This window comes from Tiliqua scincoides, chromosome 1, assembly GCF_035046505.1.
Source record: "Tiliqua scincoides isolate rTilSci1 chromosome 1, rTilSci1.hap2, whole genome shotgun sequence".
Lineage (NCBI taxonomy): Eukaryota > Metazoa > Chordata > Lepidosauria > Squamata > Scincidae > Tiliqua > Tiliqua scincoides.
Genome location: NC_089821.1, coordinates 82072246 through 82098187, shown reverse-complemented (window position 1 = coordinate 82098187; position 25942 = coordinate 82072246). Strand labels below are relative to the sequence as shown.

The following is a 25942-nucleotide window of genomic DNA, read 5'->3' as shown; positions in this document are numbered from 1 at the left end:
GACTGTTCGTGGCACACCAGTGTGCCAAGGCACCGTGGTTGAAAACTGCTGCTCTAAGGTTTACTCCTGCTAACTTGTGCCAAGAGGAACCTTTTATCTCAGTCAGAGGATTGGTGGGGAGGTGCCCATCTCTGACCAGCTACCCTTCCCTGCTGTTTCCTCCAGCTACTTTTCTCCTCCTCTTTCCACTCTCTGAATTAGAAATGGAAGAGGGGGACAGAGAAGAAGAGAAAAAGTAGAGGGGAGGAGAATGCTGATCTAGAACATGGAAGTGTAGGAGGTGCGGAGGTTGGCATATCACTGGGTAAGGGGAGATAACATTTGACATGATAGGTGTCAGCAAGTCTTGGGCCAGCACAGATATTGTATCATATCAAATAGCTTTAAAAGTGATTTTAGACTGCAATCCTATAATACACATCTGGGAATAAGTCCCATTAAACTTACTTCTAACTTGACATTCACAGGCATGCACTGCTAGTGATTTTTATATTCACATTCTTGTTCCCCATTTTATTTTTGTGACAAGGTTATGTTGGGTTAGACCCACGTCATTCCAGCCAGGATACACGTCAAGTCCTGAGCTGTGCAGAAGAAGGAGCTTTCCAGTTACTGGTAGAATATTTTTTTTTCCTTGGAAGCTCTTATCAATTCTTTTATAGTGTCATTAAGCGCAGTAGAGACTGACCTTTTATTAGGTGTTTGCACAGCAGATGTGTTTGTGTATGTAGAATTTCTGTATCTGTGGTTATATATTTTTAACTTGGTTGCAGGAAATGCCCATTCTGATGTACAGAAAGCTGTTTTCCATAACAGGATGGAGGTGGTAAATACAGTCCATTCTTCCGACTTGCAGAGCTCCAAAGGATCTTTTAGGAATGTGCCATCCCTTCTTTCGGGCAGCCTGGTAGAAGAGCCCAAGAAAGGAATTTATGTCCCCAATCACCTCCTTGAATCCAGTAAGTGTGTGGTGGATTGAATATTCTTGAGCAAAGAAATTGTGGAATATAGTCTTTTGTGGGGCTCAGTCCTGCCCCTAATGGAGTTGACTTTGAAGCCTCCATTTATAGAAATGAACCTTGTTGCAGTTTAGGAAATGTAAAAGCATGGTAACTCATCCATATTTACATTCTTTCCAGAAGCACAGTTTAATAAAAAACAGTCCCATGTCTGTTTCCATCTGTGAAGCTTTAGGCATTCATTTGGAAACAGATAAATAATTTCATCAATCTTTAACTCTATATCAAAACAGATAAGGCAGATTTTTAGAGGTGAGAGCTGATGTTGGCTAGCAGCTTAGAAAAGGACAGAGCAACAGCCTCAATGGTCCTAAAATTTTACTTCTTGAAAATGGGCATGAACAATGGGGAATGGGTTTGTGTACTGGTCTGAGCATTGTCTGATAATTTCCTGTGTTGTGAAGGTCCTGTGCTAAGTCATGGTCTCAAACTACTGTTAATGGCTGCTCCATTAAAACCAATGGAATAAAACCATTACTACTAACTTTAGTTCCATTAGCCACTGTTAATTTTAATGGACTGAGCTCTAACTAACCCAACCCAGGGCACCAATTATTGCTTAACAGCCCAATCCTATGCATGTCTACTCAGAAGTAAGTCCCATTAGAGTCAATGTGGCTTACTCTCAGGAAAGTGTGGATAGGATTGGGCTATAAAACGTTTTTCAAATTTTTTTCTTGCAATTTCAGAGATTTATACAAAGCTTTCACGAAATAGTGTCATACAAGCTGAGCCCGCTGTCATGCATTATGGAGGGTATGAAATTGAAAAACATCATCGACAAATTCTGGTGGGTAATAAAGCTCATTTTAGCTAGTCAGTTGAAACAAGATAATGAGTCTACAGTATTCTCCGACTTAACTAGATCACGATATGAATATATTTCTAAACAAAATGTTTTCTGATTTTTTTATTTTAAAAAAACTTATTTTGTTTTACAGAAACTTATAAATATTTCTAGTGATGCCGTAAATGTTCATATTATTCCACCCCAGACAAAATACTTCCAGATCAAATACAGCAAAACAGTAAGTGTCGGCGGTTTATTTATTTAGCGTATGGCATATAATACATGGACTTATATATCAATTAGACTAGATCAAATGTCAATGTCGAGTTCATCCAGCCATTCAAGGACAGAGTTACCTTAATTGAAAAAGTCAGACAGTGGGCCAGTATACACCCTCAGTTTGCAGCCAGACACAATGTGGTATATGGTTTGGTGGGAGAACCCACAATCACATTGTGGAGTAGATACTAGCCCCCATTTAAACATTGAGTCCTGACTAACACCGTGTAGGATACGGATCCTGTTCAAAGTTTTCCAGTACTGGTGAGGTAAGTCGAAACCTGATCGGCAGTAATCTTCAATGACTCACTTTTGCTTCACGTTGGAAAGTCTTGCAGTGTAATGGGTTTTGGACGACTTTGTGGATAATTTTTCTTCTCTCTTTTATAGCACCGGCTTGTCCCTGGCTTGTCCTTTGCAGTTACGGTTGACTTCTGTCCTGATGAATGGCGATATTATTATGACTGCATTCAAATACATTCTCAGGTAAGATCCTACAGAGGATGCACTATGGAGAATGCAAAGATGCCTTCCCTTTATAGAGATAATGAAAAGACTGGCGTAGTTAATGGCATCCACAAATAACTGATATTTCTCACAAAGATTTATATTAGTATTTGTGGGTGTTTTGTTAGCCTGTTCATCCTTTTCCTTCAAAGTGTTTTGTTCTACAGTCAATACAGGGATAAAACATAGAACTATAAAAAGAAAAAGTTCTGAGGCAAATTTAGAAGTATAGATGATAGGAATGTCCAATTCGATTTTAAATTAAAAATATATAAGCAGTGATTTTGGACTTTTTATTCTGGGATCTGGATGTTTTTTTCACTTGTATAAATCACATTTTTCATCAAACTGTAATTTTCAAATTTATTTATTTATACAGGTATTTATATACCGCCTTTCTTTGGTCGTCAGATTTCTCCTCAGACTTTAATCCAAGGCGGTTTACAAAGGCAGGCTGTTCTAAACCCTGTAGGGATTTTTACAATTGAATAGTTCTAGTCTTTCATAGAACTCCTCCTTCCAGCTGGATTCCTTCCCGGTCTGGCCTCTCTCTGGCCCTTTGCCTCCCACGCTCCACTTGACAGCAACTCCTCTCTGCCACCGAGGGTCAGCTCATCAGTATATCAGCGTGTCATCAGTTCTCAGATACTTCCGGTTGTTTCAAACTGGCAGCCTCAGATCTTCAGGCATACAAGGGGGCAGCTCTACCAACTGAGCCAGACCTCCTGCCCAAATGGGTTGCATCCCAACTTATCTCTCAGCCAATGGAAGCCCTGTCCATTCACTGAAGGACAGTCATGTTCACAAGAGTGCAACGGTTCTTCCATTACTAGAATTGAAAGTTAGGATTCAATCCAGTATTTTTTGTCAGCAAAATAGTTGATTTCTGGAATCTGCTTTTGGACACCATGCCTGGAAAAACTGCATGGAAATACCTTCTCACTAATTTTTCCCTGTTTTCATGCTACTCAAGAAATCAAATTGAAATGTGTCATCTGGGTTTTAGGAAACAACTCTGTTTTCAAGATTTTATTCAGCATGAAAATTAGAAACGTGCTTTAAAAAACAAAATGGTGATTCTTGGGGAAGTGCCATAGCTCACTGTGGAGCATCTTGGCTTCAGTCTCTGGCATCTTCAGATCAGGCAGAGAAGAATTTCTTTCTGAAATCCTGGAGAGTCACTGCTAATCCATATCAACAATATTGACCTAGATGAACCATTGGTCAGACTCAGTATAAGGAAACTCTCTATTTTCCTGTGATCAATTACCTGAATTCCTAAAAGTTTTAGGCTAAGAAGATAAAGTGTAACTCTGTCTATGGACACTTCTAAGTTTCTGCTGTTCAGTGTCATAAAGCTGAATAAGGCAACTGTTTTCTGTACACTCAAGATAAGTTCCTATGAACTCCATGAGACTTGCATCTAAGTAAGCATGAAGAGGAACATGAACATGGACTGCAAATCTTTTTTTTTTTTTCATACAGTGCAGATTTTCCTGTAGTGGTAGTGGAGGCAATTCTGTTTTGGTTTACTATTAAATGCCAGGTACTTTTCACAGAAACCCCATGGTCTACATAGGCTTGATTCCTCCTACTTGATCAGATAGGAACTGGTGAGCCTTATTTCCCAATGTATATCAAATAATAATTATTCCTTGTAATAAACGGTGTCATTTTCTTTGTTCACCCCAGGGGGATGACACTTTACTGGTTCCCCTGCATGCCTATCCTGTGATGAATACTATAGAATTTCCTTCCTATATTACTTTTTCAGATGTTCCTCTGGGACAGCGGTAAGCAGTTATTACAGCAATGATTCCTCATTTTACATGGTTCCTCTTGCATTACTAAGATAATTAGCATAATAAGAACTTGGAAAAAAAAATGAACCTTGTTTTCATATAATATTAACTCAATCAGGAAATATAATTGCATCTAGTGTTACCATACAGTGTGTGTACATTTTTCTTTCCATGACCATGTATTGTAAAATATATTTGATTATTTTTTAAGATTGCCTGCTACTGTTCCTTATTATGTCTTTTCTCTCCAAGACTGATGATATTTCTTTCGAGACAGGTTTGATATTCCAGGAATCGTTGGTCACTATGGGACCTTGGTTATCTAAATTATTAATCGAGAATTATATTACAGACATAATTCATGCCTGCTCATGGTTACGTGAGAGGCTGTAGCTTGGTGTTGGACTGCGTGCATTGTATTCAAAAGACCTCAGGTTCAAGTCTCAGTGTCCCTAGTTAAAAGGGTCAACGAGGTTGGGGAAATGCTTTTCTCTATTTAAGGTCCTAGAGATCAACAGATAGTTGGAATATAGACCATACACAACTAGGTAGACCAATGGTCCTATTCAGTAAAACAAATTCTTTATAATCTTTTCCTGTGCGTATCCTCATTTTTATCATTGGCTGTGTTCCTGTCAGCACTTACAGACCCCACTGAAAACATGTACATAATTGCACATTGAATTTCTGCCACTCTTAGCTGTGCTGCTTTCACTCATAAAAAGGCCCACCAGAGCCACTTTGGTTGTACACTATATCATAAACTATTCAAGCTACTGGGAGGGGGAGAAGAGGCAGAAGAGGCATGTATATGAGACTCAAACAAGGAGTGAGACTGCTCTGTGTACTGACACCTGCTGAAGCTCAGTTGACAAGCATACAGGACAGGGCTTGGGAGCATCAATAGAACTCTCTCCTGAGAGTTTTGTGGTGTCCAATCCCTTCTGACCTCCAGAAACTTTTAAAGACTCATCAGTTTTGCTGTGTTTTGGGAATAAATTGAAATGGGGGGGGGGGTCTGTGGTTTTGATGTTGCACTATTACACTTGAGAAAGCACAAAAATAGCCACATACCTGATGTAGTAGCTGACAGCTTCCAATACTTGATATACTGTGACTGTTCATCCATTTGCTAATCCTATCCCCTACCCTCCATAGCATGCAGCAAGAGGTGCTGCTGTTAGTGGCCCATAGGATTGGGCTGTACTTTTCCCTTCCACTAAATCAGGGGTGTCCAAAGTTTTTGGCAGGAGGGCCACTTTATCTCTCTGACACTGTGTCGGGGCTGGGGGGAAAAAGAATTAATTTACATTTAAAATGTGAATAAATTTACATAAGTTTACATAAATGAATATATTAAAGACAGACTTATATGAATGAATGAAGGTCTTTCAATAGCTCCAGGCCTATAAAAGGCCTTGCACAAAGCAAGGCTGGCCTTTCCTTTTCTGCCACTACTGCATCACAGATGTGAAACAACAAGCAGTGGAAGGAGCCCTCATCCACAGCTCATGCAAAGGTTAAACAGTCACCCTCACGCTGACAGCAGTTGCGTTGGGCTAGTGTGGGCTCCAACAAATCTCCGGAGGGCCAGAGGCTCATTGGAGACTGGGGGACTCCCCGAGGGCCGCATTGAGAGGCCTCGAGGGCCGCAAGTGGCCCCAGGGCCGGGGTTTGGCCACCCCTGCACTAAATAGATAAATACAGGGAGCTATGGCATGCAACACTAATTCATTCTATATTGGAACACTGCATACATCTTTTGACATGAAATTTACAGTAGAGCTTGACTGCTTGCACTTCATTTAGTGTCCCCTTGCTTTTCAAACGCCATTGTTAACGGAACTATGACATGAGTTATTTCTAAAACTCATGTGACAAATATCTTCAGTGATGCAACTGGACCCTCTTTGCCTTTACATGTTGACTATGTTCTTATAAATGCAATCACTTTTAGTCGAAGTGTATTCTTTTATTTCGCCTTTCACACTGGCAACCCAGCCACATGAACTGAGCCCGTCAGCCTATCTGCCAGTGCCATCATGATCAAGAGTAGCACAACTGGAAATGTTAAAAAAAAACACATAACTAAACAGTGGCATATTCCAGTGGTGAGCCTGGAGGGGGGGCGGGGGGGGGCAAATGCCCAGAGCACCATGTCCATGCAGCACTGTGGACCATACAGGAAGCCTTGTGAGGCTAGTGGTGCGATCTTAAGCAGTACTTGCGATTTCCTAGAAGTACCGTTTAAGACTGTGGGGAAGCCTCACAAGGCTTTCCGAGTCATTTCCGAGTGTTGCATGAGGCTCCATTGCACTAGGTAAGCAGGGGGGTGGCATGGTACAGGGGGCAGCATCATGGACCTTTGCCCTGGGGTGTGTTGAGGGATAGGTCCATTACTGGCATATTCCAGCTATATCCTTTGTACAACCTTTTCGAAATATACTTGAAGGAATGTTAACGACGTTAATTCCTCACTAATCCGTTGGACAAGACTTTAGTTTATAACATGTAGGAGTTGGAATAGAATGTGTGTGTTTTTTTAGCTTGATGGGAATGAGTAGTGTTTTTCTAAGCTATTTTGTTTTGACTAACGAGAGCCAGACACCAAAAAATGGCTACCCTGATAGATAAGTTCATCTTCTAGAAAATTCATGAGACTTCCAAGGAAGAGGAGGCCGCTAGAATCCAAAACTATTATGTATTAAGGAGCAGAGTTCCTTTGTGGGCTTACGTTACAGACCTAAATGCACAGTGAGACTATCAGTCTAAGCACACTAAAATTGCGGGTAAACTATGTTGGTATCGGTGCATGTTACCTCACAAAGAGTTATGTGTTCAGTAATGTCACATTGCAGGATTACACTTGGCACATTTCTTGGATTATACTTTTGCAGATGGAGAAATTGTGTTTTTGAATGCCAAAAATTCCCTGGATATCATTCTTGTCTGGTGTTTCGGTTTCTATGTGAAATGGGAGGGTTGTTTTTATGTGGAGAAACATTCCAGTGTTTGTTTATATGGTTTATCACCTGCAACCTGAATGGTTCTATCACTTGATGTTGCTGTATATAGCACAGTCCAGCACATGAGGTTGTGTTATTTTTAATTCAGGGTTTTAATTCTTCATTTCTAAGAAGAGTATGAGATCTAAATTGAGCCAACATCATTGCTAGTTTGTACCTGGCAAAACATTTCAGCTGCCTTTCTTCTATCATTTCTCTTTCTATCGCATTGCAAATTGTCCTAGGTGGCTAACGTTCAATTATTTTATCATGTCCATCTTTTGCAGTAAGAAATACGTGATCCCTTTGCAGTGCAGTTGTCCCATAGATTTTGAGTTCCATGTCGAATTTCTTCATTCTCACAAAGCCTTTACTATTCATCCAATGTCTGGTAAGCTCTGAGGTTGGAAAAAGTAGTTAATTTCAAAGATAAATGATCTGGCGAGTGTCAATTGTGTATATATTTAAAAAAATTCTTGCTTACACTAAGGACACTTGCTTACACTATTACACTAGTGTAAGCAAAATTCTTGCTTACACTAAGATCTTGTTGAGTAGATCCAGCCATCTCTGCTTTCTCATTGCCACAGCTAGCACCTGCCCTATTGTCTATCTCTTGCTGCCTGATCCTTAAATATATTTCCTCAAGGAGTAAGCCTCATCAAATAGTACAGAGGGACCTGTTTCAAGACAGCATGTTTAGAATGGGAGCCTCACTAAGCCAGACAGTCTGTAGACCACTCCAGTAATGATAGCTCTCTAATGAAAGCATCTTAGGCTGGGAATATCTTATCTCTAATGGAAACATACAAAGCAGATGCAGCATTTTAAAGATAAAGTGAAAAATAATGGACAGAAGTAGCTGTAGAAATAACAGGACACAACTTCCAAAAGGATAAGCATGTTCTCTCTCTCTCTCTCTCTCTCTCTCTCTCTCTCTCTCTCTCTCTCTCTCTCTCTCTAAGTCAAAAGACTTCTTGGTCAGTTTATATAAAATTAGTGTATAAATTTACCCAGGAATGCTTTGAGCTATTTTGTTATAGAGACCATTAGTAGTTTGTTTCCTGTTCAGCTGTCCTACTTTATTTGAAACTTCTTGAGTTGGGCTCTGAAAAACTCTGGTTATGTGTATGTTGACTATTCCTCAGCTTTTCTCAGCACATTTCTTTCAGTCAGAAGAGTAGTGGGATGACTTCATAAGTGAGTGCACTAACTACATTTCAATGTATTTTATTACAGGAATTATTCCAGCCAATGGGAAAGCAGAAATGGTGGTTACATTTGCGCCATTTGACTATGGAACTGCCCAGATCAAAATCCAGTTGTGGATTTCTCAGTTTAACTCAAAACCTTACATGTGTACCTTCACAGGAACGTCAACACCATTCACTACTGTCACGTATGTGGTGCTGCCTGTACTTGTTTTGAATATTTTTTTATTTCTGTTTTGCTGAAAGATTTTTTGTGTAACAATATTTCTGGTTGGGAATTTCCCTTCAAAACAAATGTACTGTTTTGCACACTAAATGTTGAACAAATGAATCAAAGCCCTATAAATACTGCAATCCTCCAAAGATGTTGCTGTATAAATGCTATGTAATAACGCTTTATGGCCAGAAGTGCAATTACTGATATCCATATGTGTTCTAACAGCAAATGTACATCCACATATAGATGAGAAGCGAGGGAAGCACACAATGTATAAATACATTTTTAAATGTAAACAGGAAATATAGAAGCAGAAATTTAACAAAATGGTGCAGGCAACCTTCATATTGGGCAGGTTCAGGCAATTCAAAAAACCATGGTTTATTGGCGGCCCAATCCTATCCAACTTTCCAGCACCAGTGCAACCACAATGTAGCCCCAGGTAAGGGAACTAATGTTCCCATACCTTGAGGAGACCTCCGAGACTGCCTCCCCACCCCAGGATGATGCAGTGCACGTCCCATTGGCATGGCTGCACCGGCACTGGAAAATTGGATAGGATTGGGCCCTGGGTCATCTAAACTGACCAACAGTGCAATCCTAAATGGCCTAGCGCTCACAGATCGAGCACACACACTGTCACATACGTGCCAGAAAACATGTTGTGACTGTGCAGATGCTCCCAGCACTGGTGCTAAGGCCTGTGCCAGCCTTCCAGTACCAGATCCAAGTGGATCACCCAACAGAGCAGGTGAGCTCCCACTCAAAGGTGGGGGTAGGGGGAGGGCGGAACCAGTGGTTTAGCTGAGAAGGGGACAAGGGGCTATCTGCCCCAGGTTCCACCTTTGGGGAGGGGGGTGATACCACTAGTGATCAAAATCGCGGTTTTTAGGAATAATACCAACATGTTATATACCATTTGATGTGTAATTTACAGTGGGATTTGGGGGAATGTCATTTATTAGTAGGGCCAATGGGGGATGTGAGCCCCCCACTAGCAGCATCGTGTGCCTTGTCAATTGTCAAAAACCTGATGGTGTACCTTTACAATTTTAGTGCCTTGTCAGTACCATGTGATGAAAAAAGTTGAAAATCGCTGACCTGGTGCTTAAAAATGCTGCATGTTGAACTCTACGTTAATAATCAATGAAATCTGGAAATTAGCTTTAGGGTGGTGAGAACAATGAACATATACTACCATAACTCCCCCTGGCAGTTTTTTCGTATCCACCTGTGTTCTGGGCAACTTGTTAATAGTACCTTTTGAAAAGCATGTCTGAAACTAGCTAGTAAAATCTAAGAATGGGACATGGATAAATTGTTGAGATATTGGTCAAGGAAATATACAGTGATCATAAATGCAGCTTATTTCTTTCCTCAGTGTTTTAGCACTAGCTTAGCTCAAGATCTCTGCATGGGTGACTCCCACTTGCCTGGCAATGAGGAGTGAAGAGAGGCCACATTTCTAGATTGTTGCTTCATTTCAGCATTTTGTGATTCTCCTCCCAGATACTGAACTATAGCTATCTTTTTGTCTGTGGGTATTAAAAGGTATGTCTCTTTCAAAATCCCAGGAAAGGAGACTTTGAGAAACGAGAAACATTTCTGCAGAGAAAACCAGTGTCTCCTGAAAAAGTAGTGGCATGTCTACCTCTTAGGACAACACCACCAAAACGTAAACTTCACAGCCCCCTGCAAAAAGGACGGGTATGGATTTGAAGGAAGAGCCAAAAAAAAAAAAAAAAAAAAAAGACATTGTTGTTACAATGAATTTATGCCTTTCAGAGGTTCTGACGTCTTACAATTTATTTCATAGTCCATTGAATATAAAAACTTGAGGTTCCCGGCTGATTTGTCAAATCCCCATGCTGTGGCAACTGTTCTGATTCAGGAACCAGGCAAAGTTAACTTCAAATACTTAAGAGAAGGTAATGACTTTTAGTAATAGATGTTTGAGGGGAATTTCTAGACATGATTGTTATAAACTGAAATAGCAGCAAACAAACTTGATTTTTGCTGTGATTTTAAAACCAAATACTTGGATTTTACCAAAAGGGAAAATCAACTTCATGGTAAAAAGCAAGTTCTAGCCTAGAGTTTTTTTTTGAGGGAGGGGGGGGACAACGACAGTGCAACCCCCATGCTGCAGCCAACAACCTTGGTTGTTTCTATAATGCTCAACTGACACAGCAGTTTTTTTGTCATCAAAGTGTATTTTGGTCTGATAAGGAATCTGGTCATGGTCATGTAGCTCAGTGGTAGAGGGCATGATCTACATACAGAACTTTCCAGGTTCAGACTCTGACATCTCTGAGTAGGGCTGGGGAAAGACCTCTTTCTCAAGCCCTGATGATGTGCTGCCAGTGAGTGTGGATGTTACTGAGCTAGATGGATTGACTTAGTAGTCAGTCTGACTACTTAGATGGTCTGACTTGGTAGAAGGCAGCCTCATATGTATATCCTTGTTGAATGTGGTTTTGTTTCCTTGTTTAAAAAGTGGAATATCTGCATGTATGGTAGAGACATGGGTTACACAACACTTTTCCCCCAAGGTGACATTGAGTAGATTGACTGTTTTCTCACTCTGGGTTCAATGAATGACCCAGTATGAGATAGAGACCAGTTTCCATCTTCTCTGCCTCACAGCATTGCCATTCAGATTGGCCCCAAGAAGCAGGTTGATTGCCTTGTATCTCACTATAATCATAGAGTTGGAAAGGGCCTTCCAGGCTATCTAATACCACATCTAGATCATACAAAGTGATACATTCCAATTGGATATAAAAGATTATGTTGTAGTGCACTTTCCAGTCCCTTTTACTCTTGCATTGCTATAAGAGAAGCCACAATGAGAGAGACCAAAGGTAACAGTGTTAACTTATGCCACTGTATGCAGGAACTTGACAATCTTTCTTTTTTTATTCCTTGCCCCTTCCATCTCTGATGTAATAGTATGATCCTTCGAGCCCATGCAATCATTTATATATGTACAACTGCAGGCATGTGGTAGGCTGGGAGCAACAACAGCAGCCATCTTTGCTGAAACATGGCAGGCAGCCACCACCAGCTAGAATATTATAAAGGCTATAATGTATAAACTGTAGTGAGCCATTGAATGGTCTGTATCCATATCTTTCTCTTTTATAGAGATTTCCAAAAGGTCATAAGACCCTATTTCCTTGTAACAGTGCTTTGTAACAATCTAATCACCCATTTTTCATACTCCAAAATCCTCTTAATGTTAATGTAAATTGAATGACTGATTACTTATAATGGAGGCCCATGGTGGTACAGAATGGGACAATTTAACCCTATCTGTAGTGCATGTATTTAATAGGTGTTGTTATTTGTGTCCTTCAGCCCTGGGAGGACAAGGTGATGGAGGAGCTAGAACAAGACAGGTGAAAGAAGCTGTTTTTGAGTTGAAAGTCAAGCAGGACATCCAGGAAGAGGCAACCAATCAACTTAAATGGTAAATGATGACTGTACATATACAAGAGGAAGTAAATGAATGTAACGTCTTGGAACATAGCAACTCATTTTTATCAACTGAATGCTGCTGTTTAATATTTTGGTGATGGATTGTTTTAAAAAAGTAGTACTTTTATTCTTTTGTTACTCAGTTTAGGTCTGATTATAATTAGAGCAACAGATTATGATTAGTAACAGATGCTTATTTTCTCTTGCTCTGAAGCTGAACAACAAATACCAGCTTTAAAAAAAAATTTAATCCCAATTTGCAACTTGTTCGTGTGCTAATATGAAGCTGTCATTATAATGCAGTGTCACAATAAACTGCAAGCACCTAAACTAGCAGAATAGTTAAGGTGCAAGGCACAGTCCAGCCAAAATTGAAATCCTATTGATTTAAATAGGAAAAAACTTAATTTGTATTTATTTACTCAGTTTTTGTACTTTTATTGGGACTTCTTCCCAAGAGTTCACAAAAAATTGACAAGAATTAAAATATAATATATATTTTTAAACAGTATCTATAAACCAGCCATTTTCAACCACTGTACCATGGCACACTAGTGTGCTGCGAATGGTCCGCAATTGTGCCGCAGGAATTTGGGAGAGGGTCATTTATCAATAGGACCATTAGGGAATGTGAGCCCCCATTGACAGCACAGTGTGCCTTGTCAATTGTCAAAAAGCTGATGGTGTGCCTTGACCATTTTAGTGCCTTGCCAGTGTGCCGTGAGATGGAAAAGGTTGAAAATCACTGCTCTGAACACTAAAATAGTAGCATTAGGACCAATAAATTAAACAGTTGAAAAAAGTCTTGACAAATATTTCAGTTTCTTCCTAAAAACTGCAAACGTGGGATCCATGCAGGTCTCTCTCTGTCCACCACTGAAAAGACCCTGTCTCTTGTGCCCACCGACTGGATTATTCCACAGAGTTTCAGTCAGACTTAAAATTGCAAAACTGTTACTGAAGTTTCCCCGTGTCTCCCTTTTGCAAAATACATACATTCATGCTGACTTGGTGGTGTTTGTGTTGCTCTTTTCTGTTATTAATTTTGACTACCGCTCTCCTTAAATTTGTTACTGCTTTTATTGTTGAATTGTGTTATAGCTTTTGAGTGGCTTGTTACCCACCTGGAACATCTTTTGATGAGGAGAAAGGTGGGATAGAAATAGTTTTAATAAATATAAGTAGGATTTGATACCAGCTCAAATCAGCACAATAACATGTCCATTCTAGTTCTGATTTTTGTGACATATTTATTTGACTATTATATAGTAGTTATGGGTGGGTCTATGGGTGGGTGATTTACAAAAGTCTATAGTGTAGTTGCTTTGTATTGGGTTAACTTCATTCGTGTGGAAGAATTGTTTATGCAAAGATCCTTGTCTGAACTTCTGCATGACAACTGCTCTCATCTCTTACTTGAATGCAGGCAAGTTCATTTAGGCAAAGATCCAATGTCTCAAACTTTTGAAAAGCAAATTCTTGAAGACCGGCAGAGGGAGGAAGAACAGTACAAGGTTAGGATATATTTTTATTTTAAAATTACTGAACAGCTTTGTACATTCATTTCAGTTGCTGGGGCTTTGTTAAGGGACCATACACCCATCTAGTTACAATAGCCAGGATGAGTGAGATGGGGGGGTGGAACCTCCCATCTTGGTGCTTAAAGACTCTTATCTTTTAAAAAAGCATATACCATCCTCATTGCCAATATTTTATTAGCTGTGTAGTTCTCCATCCCGTCTTCAGGGTTTGCATGGTGATGGTAACCCCAGTGGCAGCAAATGAATCAAATGTAGACCATATCATACAGTATTTTACTAATAGATGTGTTTTTCAAGCTTCTTGGCAAAGTATATTTTACTTTCATTCCAGCTCTGTTGAATGTGTAATATGAATTTTTATTTGCTTACGGTGCAACCCAGATTAAAAGAGGTGATCCCATTATGGAGCAGGAATTTCAAAAGAAGACTGTTGCAGTCTCTGTCAAACGGGTCATCCGAAATATTGAGGAGGTATGTCAAAAGGTGGATGGAATTATAGTAGGGAGGGAAAGAAGATCTATTTGTATCGATGTTGGGAAGGTAAAACAAAAAACCACCCAACAATGTAATTTGACTATTCTATTCCATTAATCTCTATTGTCGGGTAATAGAGAAGGAAACGGTCCACGTGCTTGAACATATATTAAGGAGAGGAACTAGCAACCCAATCCTATTGGGCAATGCTGCAGGCAAAATGAGTGTGCCACCAGTGGAGACTGCCTTACGCTGCCAGAGTGCTGACTCGGAGGCTGAAGCAGCTCCGCACAAGGTCTGCCAACTCAGGTATCATCCCAATCGTAAGCTTCTCGGCACCCAGGGAAGCAGCAGTGCCAAAATAGCTATCACTGCATCCTGTGGGTGCCACAGCAGCCTCTGGAGTCTCCTCAGGGGAAGGGGACATTCATTCTCTCCCCCCCCCAGGTAAGGACACAGTTCCTGCAATGGGTCTCCTCCAGTCTGCGCCAACTATTTTGCCAGCACAGACTGGAGAAACTCCATGTCAGGCTTTTTAGCCTGACATGGAGCATAGGATGCAGCGGAGCAGGGCTCTGCCGGTCTCCCTACCCCAGTTCCTCCCCTTACACTGCCCTCCTCCCACCCAGTAATCTTGCACCACTGCCTGGCAGTGCACCATACTGCAGTAGCTTCCCCGGCATTGGCCTTCTGGTGCTGGGCCGAGCGCTGACTGGTGCATACCCAGCAGAGGCGTTCCTTGCTCTCCCAATGCCATAAACATGGCAGGAAGGGGTCGGGTTCAGAAGCAACATCTGCCAAATTCAAACCCCCTTGCCGGACCCGATACCATGGCCCAGGTCCACACAGATCTGAGTAGACCACTCTGCACTGCAGAGGCTTATCCCCAGGTAAGGGAACAAAGAGATCTCTGGGATTGCCCCTCTCTGTAAGGATGCAGCGTGAGCCATTTTAGCACAGCTCATTGGTGGAGGGAAGCATAGGATGGAATCTAATAGTGTAGACACAGTCTATAATCAGCTGGAACACAGCACTGCAGAGTGGGTGTAATAGGGTGTTTGAAGTTTTTTTGATTGAAGAGCCTTCTTACCCAGTGCCTCCCAAAACTGGTTGATATGTAGTTGGTGAGGAAGAAATAAACCTCACTGTCACAAGGAAGGTTAGGGCTGCAGACTGAAATATATACAGTTGTAGAAATAAGTTCCATTGAAATCACTAGATCATGCAATCTGTGTGTCACTGCAGTTAAGATACTATTTATCACTATAATAGTGCTGTTAGTTAAGTAAGAACCCTTTGAAATTGTTGTAAACATATTATTTAGCATTTCAATGTGTAACCAGTTAGAACTGCAAAGTTTTCTTTATGTATGCCATGCAGTGCCCAAATTTCCAACCTACGTTTGATGTCCTGCTTAACAACCCTTGGCACCACAGACATTTCAGTCTTCGAAAGTTCCAGCAAGCAGCACGAAAGGTACTGAAATAAATTGCCTCGGACAACACAGATGGAGACTTAAACACACACATGAATATCAGCTGCAGCTGTTTCTTCTGTTTCCAAAAACTTGCTGAATTTCCTGGTGATTTGATAACTTTTTATAGTTGATCATAGATTTCACAAGGAAAACAACATTTGATTAAATTTCTGTTGTGGTTCAAGGTGCAACACCCACCCCCCACAAAGGTTTCCCATTCATTGCGGGGGGGGGGGAGGAAATAACTTGGTTGTGAAAAGTCTCTAAAGATCCTCTTTATGCAAATAATTCCATATAAATAAACACGAAGAAAACTGTTTTCATGGCCAGATAAAATTGCTAAATTTTGGTCCAGTTCTAAACATTGTTTGGTTCTGAATTAATTTAAAGTGGAATCGCCTAAATGGGAAAGAAATTAAATGTACAACATGTAGAAATTTATACCCCTCCATTCTTGATTTGTCAGATGTCTCTAAGCCCAAGTATTGACCGTAGTTATCTGACCCATTAATGTATATTAGATAAAGGAAGATGCAACCTTGAAGTATCTGAAATCAAACTTACTGCATTCAAATCTTATGTACACAATTCACAGTATGTGTGATCCACATATTTGTGGACAACAATAAAAGCCACTACTTATGCTTTCCTCTTAGCAGCTCACTTTGTCTCTTGGTGATAAACATTCAACTGTTACATTGATTTTGGAGCACATAAAAAAATACTGCCTGCATATAGGTTGAAAAAATTTGTACTTGCTGAAAATTCATTGAACAATACTCTCCAGTGTCTAAACAATTTTTCTAGGTCCTGATTAATTGCCGTTTAAACAACGTGCTGACTTATCTGCATCGACTATATGAAGCTATTAAACAGCAAGATGAGGAGGAAAAATACATTACAGGTGAACTCTCTGACTTACAGTCACTTTTGATCAGGGTTTCTCAACCTTATGGCCCCATGCCATATTTCATAATATGCCTGGCAGTTATGTTTGGGTGTCCCCTGAGAAACTTACTGTGGCCGTTTATCATTACATGTGGCCCCCTAGAAGTATGGCATGGCACTCTGGGAGGCCATATGGTTCACCTTGTGAACCACTGTTTTAGATTATGAAAAATAATCTTGGCATCCCAGAAAAGATATCTGGATCTCTTAATGCCACCACAGTGAAAATCAAACATTACCATTTTTGTATTGGTACAGCCAGAAATATCTTGTCATAAGAAGATGGCTTCCATATTTTGTCCCTGGAAGGTTTCCAGTGTGCTGCATCCTCATCCTCGGGGGGGGGGGGGGGCAGGGCCACCAAGGCCAACCACTGTGGAACCATGAGGAAATAGTGCTATTTGCTCCATCCTGCTAAAATCAGAGCCTATCATCGCAATCTGCAGGATAAAATACAGAAGCTGTTGTCAGGAACTCAGCTGATGCAGATGGAACCTGCCCCCTTCTTTGTAGTTCTTGTGATCAAAATGAGCTGCTTCAGCATGTGAACAGTGAAGAGACCAGGTTCATCACAGTTCCCCTTGGGTAGGAGTGGCATGTCTGTTACTCATGATTTTAGCATTCCTATTGATTGCTTATCTGTCCCCATGTCACAGAATGCAGCAGTTTGAAGACATTCAAAACAGCAACAAGTGAGGAGGAAAAGAGAGTGTCTTTTGTATTGACTGCAGATCGCCTGCTGCCTTTTGAGTTTCCCACTTACAACCCACCTCGGTGGGCTGATGAACTGGTAGGTACAGCCATGATATTATAAATTATGAATACGTTATTTAAAAACGGGGAGCCTGGCTTGTTCGTATTCAACAGAGGGCTACCTGTGGTTACAACATTGACACAAACAAGACTGTGAAATCCAACTTGTGAGCAGCAGGGCTAAAAAAAACACCCAAATCTCTGAACCCAGAAACAAATTACCATTGTAGGCTAGATTAAACATGATCCAGAAAATTCTTATGCAAAAAGAAATAGAGAGTCAAAGGAGAAGGCAGTGACTGGTGGATAGTGGAGGTCAAAGAGAACGGATGGATATCCAAGAGAGGTAGAGATGGGTCTTTGGAGCTTACCTTCTCTTAGGAGATGGAGAAACCACTGACAGATCTCTGACTTGTCCTGTCCAACAAGCTTCTTGCTCTTGTCCTTGCATGGAACCAGTCCTGGGAGCTGCCACCTGAATGACCTGGAAGGAGGCAGCAAGGACCCAAGCAGCAAGGCCTGGGTCCAACTAGGTTGCACAAGTTTCCCCTTCCCTGCAAGAAAGCTGAAAGCTTAGAAAGGCCAGCTCTGCCCTGGGTATTCTAGAGTCATTTTTGATGGAAATTCATCAGATATTCATAGCTGCCACATTAGTCACTGTGAGCCCATATCCCACAAATAGGGGTTGAAATTTGTCCCCCTCCTTTTAGATCCTTGCCAGATCTGCCATCCCTGTGAGCATGCCTGTCTCTCATGTGATGAACATTAAGCAAGTTACTATTTATTTCTTTATTAGGGCATTTTATCCTGCCTTTCTCTTGTATTTATCTGTATGGATTTATTTCCACCAGTGTTTGTGAGCAAATATAGTAAATAAAACAAGTCATAAAAAGGTAATAATTGGGCAAAACACACCACTCCTTTTCAATGAGTGATTTTATATAAGCAAAAATTGGTTTCCACATAAAACACTGTAGGTCATTGTCATTTTCAGGCACCTGAAATTCTTGGTATCATTCCTGTGAAGTCTGCGGACGTTCAGCTCAAACAGCTTCACCACTTCTATGATCTAAAGGTTAGACACCACAGCTCATTAACCTATGTTTAATGCCTTACTTAATGCAGTATAATGTAAATGTGCTAAGTGCCAGGCAGTGGTGTAATCAGGACCCCAAACAGTTGATCAATGGATGGACAAATATTTCTTGTATGCGTCTAGTAAATTTAATATATTTTGGTACTAAGTGCAAGTACCTGAATTTGGGCAAGTTGATAGCATTTGTGATTAATGGGATTATATCTGCATGTACCCTAATGTTTTGTCTTAATTAGAGTTTCCCCTTCTCTGCAAACTTGATTCTAGTGCATGGATTTGGATTGGCAGATTTTAGACTTCTGTTGGCACGTGACTGTTCTAAGATTCTAAGGAACACTTTGCATGCTTTCCTCCAGTAACCTGTAGGCTAAAAGTTCTCATGTTTGGATAAACAGAATGTTTCCTTCTATTTGGTGTAACGTGAAGGCACATGATTTTTGGTGAACAGAACACTCCCTGTCAATTCATTTTGATAATTTCATTTATTAGAAATGTCTACACAATAATAATTTTTGTATTTGTCCCTAGGTCCCTCAGCATTTCAATATTATGGTTTATCGGCCATTCTGCGTACACCATGCAGCAACCAGTTACAAAGTTCCAAAATATTCTCAGATTCTGAGGAGGGGTGCAGAGGTAACAAGTTGGCCCCATATATATTCTTAATCCATTTCAGACTTCTGGGGTGTAACAAATACTTTTTTTTCTAAAAAGCCCTTTCCAAACATTTACTGCTTTTTAATTTATCAGGATGAGCTGGTCCCAGTAACACTTGCTTCATTCGATCAAGTCCCATCTGAACAAGGAATACCCCATCAAGTCCCATCTGAACAAGAGGTTGAACTGGATACTTCCCTCCTAAATCTTAAAGCTCCTGAAAATTTACTTCATCCTTCAAATGATCATCCACTTAAAGTTTTTGTAAGTAAAGAAGACTGGTCTAGCAAGTGAATTTCCCCTTAAGAATGCATGAAGAGCAGAGGGGTATGTAGTCAGTTCGTTGTTGCAGAATGTTAGTACAATTATTTTGGAATATCCAGAGGAGTCCATGAAAATGCATGCTGAAATTTTTTTTCATATTTAAGATGCTGCAAGACCCTTTATTATCTTGGATCTCTTATATAGGTTTCAGCTTCACTGAATCTCAAAAATAGACACAACACAGCTGAACCAATGGAGTTGGACCAATGGTCTTTCTACCCCAGCATTTCTCAACATTTGTCCCCAGCTGTTCCACTTCACATGGTCCACCTACATTGGAAGTACCACTGGAAGTAACTGGCAATGATATCATCACCAGATACTTCTGGATTGGGAGGCCAGACGCAATGTGACAAACACTAGTAGGCTCAGAGCAGATAGAGCTTTTCTGAGTGTGTGAAAAGTGCACATTGGAGCTCTGCCAGTCAAGCTGAGCCACCTACTGCTCTTCTCATGTTGCATTGCTGGTCTAACTGCAAGGCAGCATGGGTGTGGAGGTCCTGCGAGTACTGTCGGACACATACCACTGGTGGTACACATACTACTGGTTGAAAAACACTGTTCTACCCCATTGGTGATTGGTACTAAACTAACTCTCTGAAGTCTCAGGTCCTTCATGCTTTTCTCTGTTGAGGTGCTCATCTCACCCATGATTCCCATAGCGCATTTTTGTTTAGAGGGGCAACACAAGCTGAACTGAAAGTAACTACAAAATCTTGCTGTCATTATTACAAACTGGATTAAAATTCCTTAACAGGGGAAGTCAGTGACATCACAAAGGAGTGTATTAAAATCACCAGCTTGGGGCAACAGTAAAAGGAAAGATTTTCTTTTCTGCTAGTCTCCACACCACATCCTTCATGACTTGATTTATCACTTTCCTACTTTCTTGTTGAGTGAGCGTCCAGTAATCTCAAAAGAAGCAAAAAATGTACGCAAGCAAAACATAACTGACTTAAGATAGCATTAGTAACATTTTTTAAATCTGAAATGTGTGTCAACAGATTTATATAACACTTCAGTGCCACTTCTTGTTTTCTTTTCAGAATCCTAGTCCAGGACTTCATGAATTCAAACAGCCATTCCTATATTCAGAAAGCACAATTGAATATCATATCTGCCCTGTTCCCAAATATACACTCACCAAGAAATACCCACTAAAATCCAGCATTTCAATTACGCAAAAGAAATTCCTCCATCAGAGGGTAAGAAGTTGTCATCTAAAGTCACTGAAGTTACCAGGACCCTAACATTTGGAAGCTTACCTTCTCAGACTGGGAAAGATGGTTAGCAGCTTTTCCACTGTCATTTCAGGAAGTCATTCAAGGTGTCACCAACTGGAGGAAATTCCCAACAGTTATCTATGCAGCCTTACCTAATGAACCCACTCTGAATAGCACACCAGTACCATACTGGTAAGGAGGAAAGATCGTATTTGTCAAAGCTCTTGTCTTGTAGTACAGTCTTCTATGGGATGTCTACTCATCATTTCATCCCATTGTGTCAAATGGAACTTTCTCCCAAGAAAGTGTTTGTAAGATTGAAGTCTTAGAACCTCGATCAGCATGGACACTGTTCAACCCTAACAGTGTATAGAAAGCAAACCCTTTGTGATATGTGGATAATTTTTTTTTCATTAGAAGGATGTCAATTTGGATATCAAAAACCAGGAAAATATGATAGAAACCATGTTTTGACTATGCAGGTTATGCTTATTGTACTTTCTTCTGAACACTTTTGTGGTTATGTTTTCCATTAGCACTGATCCCTATAATGTAGATATGATGCCTAAAGATGTACCTCCAATTCTGGACGACTTGGAAGAGGAAGACAGGGAAAACATAATTGATGAGTAAGTTTGTTCTCTCCTGTTGGCTCAAAGTCATTTTGCAGGTCATCCCTTGTTATCCACTGGGGTTCCATTCCAGAACCCCTAGTGGATAATAAAAATCTGTGGATAAAAAAAATGTGGAAAAATAGATTTAAAGACCCACTTCCAGGTTTCTTGCCCCTCCATTGTTCCTAATGAAATAAGGTCATGACACCTGCAGAGGTTTGATTCTGGGACTCCCTTCTGATACCATAAAATGTGTGAAATAAAAGCAATTTAAAAAAATTTAAAAGTGTGTCCCTTTACAATTGTGGTTTAAAAACAGCTTTTCTTACTGTTGTAGAGAGGCAGTCAGCAATTAGAAATGCAATGGACCCCCTCCCTTTGCCTGGCTCAGCTGAAGAATGGAATGATGGCTTGCATGACTATCTCTCTACAACAGTAAGAAAAGCAGTTGTTTTTAAACTGATTTTAAAGGAATGGATTTTTCCCCTTCTCCAGGGATCAGCACATTCCTTCTCATTTGCAGTGGCCATTCGTGTTGAGTCAAATCTGTGTATAAAAAATCCATATATAACAAGGTTGGACCTGTATTCCATTTTAAGCACTGGGATATGATTATCAACTTTTACAAAGGCATTAGCAAAAGATGAAAGGCTTGCAAGGTCATATATACAGTTCTTGACTTTCTGTTGTTGAAAATAACAGGTCAGTCACTTATTTTAAAAAATAACACTATTGTAAATTAAATTTTAGAGTGACCGAAGGAGAGGCTGCAATACTACTTAAACCAGAGATGGTAAAAGCTGAATTTCCAGCCATAGACCTCTCAGTCGAGGAGAGTAAAAGTAAAACACAGAAAGAGGGCAGGTAAGTCTGTTTCTGTTATGAACCTCTGTATGCCATCTCTCTTTATGGATATAATTGGGGGCAAATGATGGTCTTTAGACATCCTTGGATTAACTAAACAGAGTGCCTTGTAATCCATAATCATTCTGTTTCTGTCCTTAGTTGGAAGGAAGAATCAGATGACATCTAAAATGGTGCAGATGTGAGGGGTCTTGTTGGCTGTCGGGGGATTTGGACAGGCTGTCGGTAGAGAAGGCAGACTTCTGGGTTACGCAAAACTACTTTTCTGGAAGAATTGTTTGAAAGCTTGCTATTCTTACCTGAATTCAATCCAGTGTTTCAGTTACGGGGGGGGGGGGGTTAGAGGGTGCCTAACCGCCTTGCCACATTTCTAACAGCTCCCTTAGCTGTTGTTTTTAGAAGGGCAGGGAGGAGGGCATACCTCAATTAAAATGGAGGAGGACTCATGGATTTCACTAAAAGCATCCCTGCCTTTTTTTCCCCCCTTATAACTTTGGCGGACTACAGTCCACATCATCAAATTCATGAAGTGCTCAGCAGGCAGGTCCGAAGGCACATGGCTATAGTAGAAGGCAAAAATTGAAAACAGTAAACTAAATTAGCAAAAGGGAATTGAACAAGTCTGATCTGTTCCAAGCATAAAATTATGCGAGACAAGCACGCTGACACTTCAGAATTAGTGATAACCTCATAGCAATGCTAAATTAACTCTGTAATGTTATTGAGTCCCTTTGGGGAGAAAGGCGGGATAAAAATAAAGTTATTATTATTATTATTAATGTGATAAGAAGTGAATTTTTATTTGGACCTCCTTCCTGTCGTGACATTGCCTTAGCACATATGGAGATAGCAGTGTGGTTTGTGGGAGGGTCTGGACCCTTACCTGTGTATCTGTTACTGACTAGCAATGACAAACTGTAAGAGAAGGCAAGAAGGCTTGTCACTGGAAATATGTTTGGAGTGGTTTTAGCTGGGAGATGTCAGTGATGACCTGTGGTGTCCTTCATTTTTCCCTTCTGGGTTTGTCTTATAGTAACTTGTCTCTGGATACTGGTCTATCCCAGTCAATCTGCTTTCTTACTTCACTGGGTGAATGTTGTAGTTTTGTGAATATCTGTAAGTCCGTAAGCTGTGTGTCTGATGAACTGCAACAAATGTGGTTTTATCATATGGTTGGTTTTTATACAATGGATTGCATTTTTTAAAGGGTAAAAGCTGGAAAAGAATGAGTATCAGTCAGTAGTGTTCTGGTATAGGGTGGTGCTCTAGAGTCCATTGTGTGGTTGCAAAGTGGTTTACAGAAAGTGAACCTGCTCTATGGTGGAGTAAAAGTTGTTGAAGTTCTGGTGGAATTTCTCAAGGCCCTCCTGTAAAAAGGTCCAGATATGCTGATGACTTATTGCTGGGTGTTTGGACGGGCTGTCGGTAGAGAAGGCAGACTTCTGGGTTGTGCAATGTTGATTGACATGTACTTACTGCTTAGGCTCTTGATTAAGTTTATATATTCTTATGATCAAGCTGTGTGGAATATTTTAATGCAGTTCACAAAGCAGTACCGTAATTGTGAGAATTGGTCATTAGAAAATAGAATCCTCTTAGAGTTCTGTTACCTGAATTACTTTATGCATAAAGATGCAAGTAGTTAAGAATTCCTTTCTCTTTGTAGTGATACAAATGTAGAGGCTAAGGTTCCTTCCTGCACATCTCTGTATATTCCTCTACCTGCTTCCAGGTAAGTGAATAATGTGCTTCACTTTGAAATAATTCAGAAATGTACAGTACTGAATTGTTTTGCAAATATAGTTAGTAGATACGGTAATAATCATATGGGCAGGTGATCAGAGGCTACTAAATTATCATCATTTGGTAGGCCTGAGGCAGGAGAGGAAGGAAGTCTTTCTGCAGCCTACTTCAAAGGAAATTAGATAGAAAATTCAGGACCAGGAGGGGTGTGATAAAATGCAGCAAATATTAACTGTGAATATCCATGAATCATAACCCTCATTTTGAAATGGGGGTAAATGACTACCAGCCCAATCCTATCCACACTTTCCTGGGAGTCAGCCCCATTGACTCTAATGGGATTTACGTCTGAGTAGACATGCATAGGATTGGACAGCAATTCTGTTATACCCTAGGGCAGGGGTCTCCAAACCCCGGATGTGGCTCGCAGCAAGCCTCTTTCCGGCCCGCGGCCAACCTCTTGTCCCCTGAAAGCCTCTGGCCCACTCAACTGAACGTGACCAGAACTGTGCTCTGATTGTGTCTAGAGGGTGTTCTGGGGGCCAGATAGGTGGAATGAATGAGCCCATTCATTCATTTATTCACTCATCTAAGTTCCATCTCTAATTTATTTATTTAAATTTTATATTTAAATTTTTTCCCCGGCCCTTCACACCATGCCAGGTATTTGATGCGGCCCTCTGGCCAAAAGGTTTGGAGACCCCTGCTCTAGGGCATAATAAGAAAAATGCTGTGCTAATTCCTTAGTAGACTCTAACAAAAAGGACAGGGGGAAAGCATTGAATTTTATTGTGCTTCATGATTGACCCCTTACTGGGGTTAGGGATAAATCTTCCATTTGTGGATTGTTTTAATAAAGGAGAACCTGAGGGACCTTAGTGGTGACTGACAGCCCAATCCTATCAACCCCTTTCCCTGCCAGTGCAGTTGCAGCACCGGTGCATGTGCTGCATCCTGTGGGGGAGACAGTCCCAGAGATCCCAGTTAAGGAAACATGTGTTTCTTTGCCTGGGGGTAATTGCTCATTGCCCCACTGGGTCTGGCGCAAGTCTTAGTGGACCCAGGAAGATGGATTGAGGCCAGGAAGGGGGACAGGATATTGGCAATGCTACTGCCCCCTTCCCAGCCTTGATCCACTCTCCTCCCTGCCCCAGCATTCCACCGGCCTGCTCCTGTTCCCCCTACCTCCAACTCCTCAGCACTGGTGGTCATTAGCAGACCTCTAGCATGCAGCTTTAGCTGTTCACCACTTGTGGTGGTGGTCTGACTTAACAAAATGGCATGTGACCTTTTGCGATGGCCATAAAGGACCTTGTTCTGCCAGAACTCTAGTTCCAGCACCACAATATCCCCATAGGATTAGGGACAATCCTACCCACTCAAGTGCATGTACACCACTTGCTTCAGCTGAACAGTCCCTGTTTACCCCTGGTTATTTCTGCATTTCTTGATAGACTTGCCTCTGGCTGACTTAGAAACAATCTAGTTAATTTTATGCCAGTCCTGAACATTCTTTTTTTTTGGCCTTTTTCAGAGATGTGAGAGACATGCTGAACCAGCATTTTCTAAATCAGGCTAACATATTTGGCCAAAGGATTGATGCCAACTTGGAGAAACTGAAAGAAAAAGCAGTTCAGAAACACCTAATCCTGGAATAAAAACTAGCAGATCACGTCATGTTAACAGTTTTGTACATCAGCCAAATATTCTACGCTTATACATAGCATCCCTTCCTGACAACCACAAACTGTTATCACTTCATGTGAAGTTCCTTAACCTTAAACCTTTTATTTAATTTATACTGGAATATAATATGTCTGCATTTCCCTTCAATAACCATGTTTTTGGTGCCTTGGAAAAACTGGTCACAGATCATCAGGCCTCTGGGATCAGTTTTGCCCGTAAGCATAGAAAAAAG

General features: G+C 40.7%; 1 protein-coding gene across 1 annotated transcript; it reads left to right on the top strand.

Moving 5' to 3' along the window:
• The first annotated feature begins 817 nt into the window (after nt 1–817).
• CFAP221 (cilia and flagella associated protein 221) lies at nt 818–25682 on the top strand. The gene is made up of 24 exons (XM_066611158.1): nt 818–959; nt 1709–1809; nt 1961–2047; nt 2479–2574; nt 4288–4388; nt 7690–7793; nt 8642–8801; nt 10405–10537; nt 10647–10758; nt 12191–12302; nt 13737–13824; nt 14233–14322; nt 15706–15801; nt 16610–16706; nt 17407–17540; nt 18498–18578; nt 19128–19235; nt 19350–19520; nt 20627–20785; nt 20895–20995; nt 21340–21432; nt 22168–22281; nt 23948–24013; nt 25559–25682. Exons 1-24 carry the CDS (start codon nt 818–820, stop codon nt 25680–25682), a joined length of 2670 nt encoding a protein of 889 aa, XP_066467255.1.
• Nucleotides 25683–25942: the final 260 nt, after the last annotated feature.